This window comes from Malus sylvestris, chromosome 7 (assembly GCF_916048215.2).
Source record: "Malus sylvestris chromosome 7, drMalSylv7.2, whole genome shotgun sequence".
Taxonomy (NCBI): domain Eukaryota; kingdom Viridiplantae; phylum Streptophyta; class Magnoliopsida; order Rosales; family Rosaceae; genus Malus; species Malus sylvestris.
The window spans coordinates 30,673,213-30,681,967 of NC_062266.1; the positions used below are offsets into that span (position 1 = coordinate 30,673,213).

Consider the following 8,755-nt stretch of genomic DNA (forward strand, 5'->3'; position numbering starts at 1 on the left):
TGTTGGGCGGTGAAACATCAACACGTACACAAAATGGGTGTAGCGGAGATGAGGATGCTTCGTTGGATGTGTGGGCACACGAGAAAGGATAAGATTAGGAATGAGGATATCCGGGGTAAAGTAGGAGTAGCCGAAATTGAAGGAAAGATGAGAGAAAATCGGTTACGGTGGTTTGGACATGTGCAAAGAAGGCCTACTGACGTTCCGATTAGAAGATGCGACTATGGGACAGAGGTTCAGGGCCGAAGGGGTAGAGGAAGACCTAGGAAAACTTTGGAAGAGACTCTAAGAAAAGACTTAGAGTACTTGGATCTAACGAAGGACATGACACAGGATCGAGCACAATGGCGTTCTAAGATTCATATAGCCGATCCCACTCAGTGACTTGGATTTTCCAAGTCTCCAACCGAGAAGTTTTCCTCATTCGGGAAATTAAGAGAACACTACCCCAACCTACATGCTCCACTCAGAAAGCTTCAACATACAAGCTTTAACAAGAGAAAATTCAAAGAACTCAGCGAAGAAGGCTTTGGTGTATTTAACACAATACGTTGAAATGAAGGAAAGCTTATTTATTGATATCCCCGATAAGCTACAAATATGTACATATACATGAGTCAAAATAAGCACACAAGAGGGAGCCTTCACAAAGGTTGCTTAGGAGAAGTCTCAGCAGTCGGTAGAGCCCCCGAAAGAGAAGGCACCGGAGGGGGATCATTTGGAGCCTCAGTACTGGACAGAACCCTAGAAGGAGGAGGCATCAGAGGTTGATCATTTGGAGCTTCATTACGCGGTACAGCCCCAGAAGACGAAGGCAATAAATGCCTTTGGAACAAACCCACAAATCTCTGATGATCAAGTAAAACCTGACCATCAGTTTCCTTCATCTGGTCAAGCTTCCTCTTCATGTTTGTAGCATAGTCATGTGCGAGCCGGTGCAACTGTTTATTCTCATGCTTGAGCCCTCTAATCTCCTGTTTGAGACTCATCACTTCAGCCGCCAATGATTCAACTTGGCGGGTTCGAGCAAATAGGCGTTGGGCCATATTAGACACAGAACCTGCACACTGAACACTGAGAGCCAGCGAATCCTTAACAGCTAACTCATCAGACCGTTTGGAAAGTAGTCTGTTATCTTTGGGAGTGAGAAGGTTCCTGGCCACCACCGCAGCGGTCATATCATTCTTCATCACGGAATCCCCAACGGTAAGAGGACCAGTAGGGGAGACGAAGGATGGGCGCCATATGTTGTCTGGAGAAGGCGGGGCTGCCTCTTCAACAAGGTTCAAGTCAAAACGACGGTCGGAGGGGCCAGACATTTTCAAAGGTGTTGAAGAGAGAAGAGGTCGGACAAATCAAGATCTTAGAAGTGCAAGAATGAAGCTTCTACTGGTGGAGATTCAAGTGTGCTTTGGAACTTAATGCCAGCCCCTATAAAAATCTGCACTCGACGAAGCTTCAGAAATCGAAGAGGCGCCTGCTCAGAAATCGAAGAGGCGTTTGCTTTCTCAAAAGCTGGGCTGCTTAGAGATCACGAGGGTTGATCTCAGAAATCGAAGAGGCGTTTGCTTTCTCAAAAGTTGGGCTGCTCAAAGACCACGAAGGCCGATCTCAAAAATCGAAGAGGCGCTCGCTTTCTCAAAAGCTGGGCTCCCCAGAGACCACGAGGGCCGATATCAGAAATCGAAGAGGCACCTACTTTTCCAGCCTTTTCCAGCCTTGTCAGCACCTGTCACACGCACACTCAGTTTTGCGGAAATTATGGGCATTCTGTCAAAGACTTCTGGGGAAGTAGAAAACACATGAATCTTACTGTTCAATCACCCACTTCCCACACGCAACAATAGCTCATGGGTACCACAGATAACTTTGCCAAAGTTCTCTGCCAAAGTTGAGCACGTGAAGCTTGCAGCTCCCACTACATCGCTCTGACCAAGAAGGGTAAAAGAATAGCAAAGAAACAGCACTAACAAAGTTTAGACCCATAAATTTTGAAGGTCTAGCTACCATATTATTACCCACAAGGGTAAAGGAACAGTACCACTGCTGGATAATTGGAAAGTCCCTGTGTGTCAACCTCTGTGCTTCGTGGCAAGGTAGACTAGCAAACATGCCCAACCTTTACTCACATTCGAGAAAACACTCCCAATAAGATTGCTTGCTCCAAAATCGAAGAGGCACCGTCCTCCGAATCTCGAGAGCCAGACTCCCAACATGACTACTTTCTTAAAAATCGAAGAGAGGGTAAAGGAACAGTACCATTGCTGGATAATTGGAAAGTCCATGTGTGTCAACCTCTGTGCTTCGTGGCAAGGTAGACTAGCAAACATGCCCAATCTTTACTCACATTCGAGAAAACACTCCCAACAAGATTGGTTGCTCCAAAATCGAAGAGGCACCGCCCTCCGAATCTCGAGAGCCAGACTCCCAACATGATTACTTTCTCAAAAATCGAAGAGACACTGCTCCCTGAATCTCGAGAGCCAGACCCCCAGCATGATTGCTTTCTCAAAAATCGATGAGGCATCGTTCTCCGAATCAATCGAAGAGGCGCTCGCTTTCTCAAAAGCTGGGCTGCTCAGAGACCACGAGGGCCGATCTCAGAAATCGAAGAGGCACCTACTTTTCTAGCCTTGTCAACACCTGTCACACGCACACTCAGCTTTGCAGAAATTATGGGCATTCTGTCGAAGACTTCTGGTGAAGTAGAAAGCACATGAATCTTACTGTTCAATCACCCACTTCCCACACGCAACAATAGCTCATGGGTACCACAAATAACTTTGCCAAAGTTCTATGCCAAAGTTGAGCACGTGAAGCTTGCAGCTCCCACTACATCGCTCTGACCAAGAAAGGTAAAAGAATAGCAAAGAAACAGCACTAACAAAAGTTTAGACACATAAATTTTGAAGGTCTAGCTACCATATTATTACCCACAATTGTAAAGGAACAGTACCACTGCTGGATAATTGGAAAGTCCCTGTGTGTCAACCTCTGTGCTTCGTGGCAAGGTAGACTAGCAAACATGCCCAACCTTTACTCACATTCGAGAAAACACTCCCAATAAGATTGCTTGCTCCAAAATCGAAGAGGCACCGTCCTCCGAATCTCGAGAGCCAGACTCCCAACATGACTACTTTCTCAAAATCGAAGAGAGGGTAAAGGAACAGTACCATTGCTGGATAATTGGAAAGTCCCTGTGTGTCAACCTTTGTGCTTCGTGGCAAGGTAGACTAGCAAACATGCCCAACCTTTACTCACATTCGAGACAACACTCCCAACAAGATTGCTTGCTCCAAAATTGAAGAGGCACCACCCTCCGAATCTCGAGAGCCAGACTCCCAACATGATTACTTCCTCAAAAATCGAAGAGACACTGCTCTCCGAATCTCGAGAGTCATACCCCCAGCATGATTGCTTTCTCAAAAATCGAAGAGGCATCGTTCTCCGAATCTCGAGAGCCAGATACCACAGACCACTTTTTCAAAGTGCTCTGACAGAGTTAAAACATGTGAAACTGGCAGCTCCCACTACCGTGCTATGACCAAGCAGGGTAAAGGAATAGCATTACTACTTCTTGTTAGGGAGACTCCTATATATGTCGACCTCCATCCCCAACGGACAGGCAGACCTGCAAAAATGCTCAACCCTTCATCATATCTGAGAGGGCACTCCCAACGAAGCCTTTCGAAATATTCAGCTTTCTTTCCCCCCGATAATACCTCTGCAAACAAGCTATACTAGAGCAAGAATATCTCATATCATCAGGGTTAAAAGCAAGAGTATCCCATATCATGCTTTTTCCCTGTCTTTTCTTTTGGCCTTGTTTTTACCTGCAAGACAAAGAGAAAGAGAGCAATCAGTCAGCACTTGGAATCAAGCTTCCAGCCAGGAACTGACTGCCTGGAACCCCTTACCTGATTACTTACCTGGCATTGCTCTCGAGTACTCATCTTCAACATCTTATGTTTCCAGGGAAGATTCTGCATCTGCTTGAGGAACAGATAGGGCAAGTGCGAAGGATACAAGGAAGCATGTGGAGACAAGCGTAACAGCACACGTGCCGATACATTCATTACTCTGTCAAAAGCAAAAGTATCCCATATCAGCAGGGTGGAACGTACTCTAGATTTGATGGACTTGTTTTGACCCTCAAATTCTTCAGTCGGCCTTATACTCTGGAGGAAACCAGAAAACCCTCCAGCTCAGTTCAAGAATAAGCCTGTGGAAAGTTACTTCTTCAAAAGCAAAAGTATCTCATATCATCTCTTCTCATTTTTCTTCTCTTTATCCTTCATGCTGCTGCAAGATGGGGAGAAGGTGAACAATCAGTCGGAGCTCTGATTGCTTACCTTGTCTGTCACCTCTTTCAGCAGACCCCCTAGCTCGGCGACTTGGGGGACTCCTACTACATGGTTTGTATCGCGCTTGACCAAGCCTGAAACTACAAGTAAGCTTCAAGTGAAATTGATACATTACCTTGTGCATCTCCACCAGTTAAAGATACCACCCCTGGATGGAGGAAGAGTACTTCCAGAGAAGATGCCACATCTACCTATGAGACAGATAAGGCAAGTCAAGACGACACCACACTCCGATACTTAGAAGTTTCGTGATTACGAGATCATTCTCCCACAATATTTCCTAATGTCATTTGTACTAAATCATTCACTTGTACTCACTAAATGAGAGCTTGAACCTATGTACTTGTGTAAACCCTTCACAATTAATGAGAACTCTTCTATTCCGTGGACGTAGCCAATCTGGGTGAACCACGTACATCTTGTGTTTGCTTTCCTATCTCTATCCATTTATATACTTATCCACACTAATGACCGGAGCAATCTAGCGAAGATCACAAAAAGCGATCGTTTTCGCTACCTAGGATCTATCTTGCAAGAGAACGGAGAATTAGATGGAGATCTCAACCATAGAATACGAGCTGGATGGAAAGAGTGCATCCGGCGTGTTGTGTGACCGTCGTAGGCCACTGAAGCTCAAGGGAAAATTTTATAGGACGGCAATAAGGCTAGCGATGTTGTATGGCACAGAATGTTGGGTGGTGAAGCATCAACACGTACACAAAATGGGTGTAGCGGAGATGAGGATGCTTCGTGGGATGTGTGGGCACACGAGAAATGATAAGATTGGGAATGAGGATATCCGAGGTAAAGTAGGAGTAGCCGAAATTGTAGGAAAGATGAGAGAAAATCGGCTCCGGTGATTTTGAACATGTGCAAAGAAGGCCGACTGACGCTCCGGTTCGAAGATGTGACTACGGGACAGAGGTTCAGGGCCGAAGGGGTAGAGGAAGACCTAGGACAACTTTGGAAGAGACTCTAAGAAAAGACTTAGAGTACTTGGATCTAACGGAGGACATGACACAAAACCGAGCGCAATGGCGTTCTAGGATTCATATAGCCGACCCCACTTAGTGGGAAAAGGCTTTGTTGTTGTTGTTGTTGTTGTTGTTGGATCAGATATAGAGTTTAGACGTGGAGAGAACTCATTCCCACACTTGAAGTTGCGAGGGACACTTCTTCCACAACCTTCAATCTGCTTAATTGTACGTCCGACGGGGATCAAATTGGCCACCTTGGGGGTGACATAAGGGCACACACACTCAACATGAGCAGCCCTAACAATTTGGCAGCAGAGCGCAGAAGGATTACGTCCTGGAAGTATAGCGCTCCTGCATTCATCACGGAGACGGCCCACCTCCTGCTTACACTGGCTCGGCGACGTGTTCGCCTTCGCCATCGGAGCCACCTCCCAAACACCACACCATAACAAGCATATGATCACGGCCACTGAGAACGAGCACTTTGGTGCCTATCTACAAGAATAAGGGCGACATACAAAATTGCATGAACTATAGGGGTATTAAGTTAATGAGTCATACAATGAAGCTCTGGGAGTGAGTCATTGAGCATAGATTGAGGCAAGAGACACGGGTTTCGGACAACCAATTCGGGTTCATGCCAGGGCGCTCAACCATGGAGGCAATCTATCTCTTACGAAGATTGATGGAAAGATATAGATATGGGAAAAAGGATTTACACATGGTCTTTATAGATTTGGAAAAAGCGTATGATAGGGTCCCAAGAGACATTCTTTGGAGGATTTTAGAGAAGAAAGGAGTACGAGTAGCATATATCCAAGCTATAAAGGATATGTATGAAGGAGCAAAGACTGCCGTAAGAACTCATGAAGGACAAACCGAAAGCTTTCCCATAACTGTAGGATTACATCAAGGCTCATCCTTAAGTCCTTACCTTTTTGCGTTGGTAATGGATGAGTTAACAGGACATATTCAAGATGATATTCCTTGGTGTATGCTTTTCGCAGACGATATAGTGTTGATAGATGAAACTCAGGAGGGGGTAAATGCAAAGCTTAACCTTTGGAGAGAAGTGTTGGAATCTAAAGGTCTTCGCCTAAGCCGATCAAAGACAGAATATATGGAGTGCAAGTTCAGTGCAAATGGAGGCCAAAACGAGTTAGGGGTGAGGATCGGAGATCAAGAAATACCAAAGAGCGACCGTTTTCGTTACCTAGGATCTATCTTGCAAAAGAACGGAGAATTAGATGGAGATCTCAACCATAGAATACAAGCTGGATGGATGAAGTGGAAGAGTGCATCTGGCGTGTTGTGTAACCGCCGTATGCCACTGAAGCTCAAGGGAAAATTTTATAGGACGGCAATAAGGTCGGCGATGCTGTATGGCACAGAATGTTGGGCGGTGAAGCATCAACACGTACATAAAATGGGTGTAGCGGAGATGAGGATGCTTCGTTGGATGTGTGGGCACACGAGAAAGGATAAGATTAGGAATGAGGATATCCGGAGTAAAGTAGGAGTAGCCGAAATTGAAGGAAAGATGAGAGAAAATCGGTTACGGTGGTTTGGACATGTGCAAAGAAGGCCTACTGACGCTCCGATTAGAAGATGCGACTATGGGACAAAGGTTCAGGGCCGAAGGGGTAGAGGAAGACCTAGGAAAACTTTGGAAGAGACTCTAAGAAAAGACTTAGAGTACTTGGATCTAACGAAGGACATGACACAGGACCGAGCACAATGGCGTTCTAAGATTCATATAGCCGATCCCACTCAGTGACTTGGATTTTCCAAGTCTCCAACCGAGAAATTTTCCTCACTCGGAAAATTAAGGGAACACTACCCCAACCTACATGCTCTACTCAGAAAGCTTCAACATACAAGCTTCAACAAAAGAAAATTCAAAGAACTTAGCAAAGAAGGCTTTGGTGTATTTAACAAAATACGTTGAAATGAAGGAAAGCTTATTTATTGATATCCCCGATAAGCTACAAATATGTATATATACATGAGTCAAAATAAACAAACAAGATGGAGCCTTCACAAAGGTTGCTTAGGATAAGTCTCAGCAGTCGGTAGAGCCCCAGAAAGAGAAGGCATCGGAGGGGGATCATTCGGAGCCTCAGTATTGGACAGAACCCTAGAAGGATGAGGCATCAGAGGTTGATCATTTGGAGCTTCATTACGCGGTAAAGCCCCAGAAGACGAAGGCAATAAATGCCTCTGGAACAAACCCACAAATCTCTGATGATCAAGTAAAACCTGACCATCAGTTTCCTTCATCTGGTCAAGCTTCCTCTTCATGTTTGTAGCATAGTCATGTGCGAGCCGGTGCAACTGTTTATTCTCATGCTTGAGCCCTCTAATCTCCTGTTTGAGACTCATCACTTCGGCCGCCAATGATTCAACTTGGCGGGTTCGAGCAAATAGGCGTTGGGCCATATTAGACACAGAACCTGCACACTGAACACTGAGAGCCAGCGAATCCTTAACAGCTAACTCATCAGACCGTTTGGAAAGTAGTCTGTTATCTTTGGGAGTGAGAAGGTTCCTGGCCACCACCGCAGCGGTCATATCATTCTTCATCACGGAATCCCCAACGGTAAGAGAACCAGTAGGGGAAACGAAGGATGGGCGCCATATGTTGTCTGGAGAAGGCGGGGCTGCCTCTTCAACAAGGTTCAAGTCAAAACGACGGTCGGAGGGGCCAGACATTTTCAAAGGTGTTGAAGAGAGAAGAGGTCGGACAAATCAAGATCTTAGAAGTGCAAGAATGGAGCTTCTACTGGTGGAGATTCAAGTGTGCTTTGGAACTTAATGCCAGCCCCTATAAAAAGCTGCACTCGACAGAGCTTCAGACATCGAAGAGGCGCCTGCTCAGAAATCGAAGAGGCGTTTGCTTTCTCAAAAGCTGGGCTGCTTAGAGACCACGAGGGTTGATCTCATAAATCGAAGAGGTGTTTGCTTTCTTAAAAGTTGGGCTGCTCAAAGACCACGAAAGCCGATCTCAGAAATCGAAGAGGCGCTCGCTTTCTCAAAAGCTGGGCTCCTCAGAGACCACGAGGGCCGATCTCAGAAATCGAAGAGGCACCTACTTTTCCAGCCTTGTCAGCACCTGTCACACGCACACTCAGCTTTGCGGAAATTATGGGTATTCTGTCGAAGATTTCTGGGGAAGTAGAAAACACATGAATCTTACTGTCCTATCACCCACTTCCCACACGCAACAATAGCTCATGGGTACCACAGATAACTTTGCCAAAGTTCTCTGCCAAAGTTGAGCACGTGAAGCTTGCAGCTCCCACTACATCGCTCTGACCAAGAAGGGTAAAACAATAGCAAAGAAACAGCACTAACAAAGTTTAGACCCATAAATTTTGAAGGTCTAGCTACCATATTATTACCCACAAGGGTAAA

General features: G+C 45.7%; 1 protein-coding gene across 1 annotated transcript; it reads right to left on the minus strand.

The window, feature by feature from the left end:
- Positions 1 to 557: 557 nt before the first annotated feature.
- Positions 558 to 8,536, minus strand: LOC126629043 (uncharacterized). The gene is made up of 2 exons (XM_050298940.1): positions 7,601 to 8,536; positions 558 to 866 (listed from the first exon to the last, which is right to left on the minus strand). The coding sequence occupies exons 1-2, from the start codon at positions 8,051 to 8,053 to the stop codon at positions 645 to 647; spliced, it is 675 nt and encodes a 224-aa protein (XP_050154897.1). The 5' UTR covers positions 8,054 to 8,536; the 3' UTR covers positions 558 to 644.
- Positions 8,537 to 8,755: the final 219 nt, after the last annotated feature.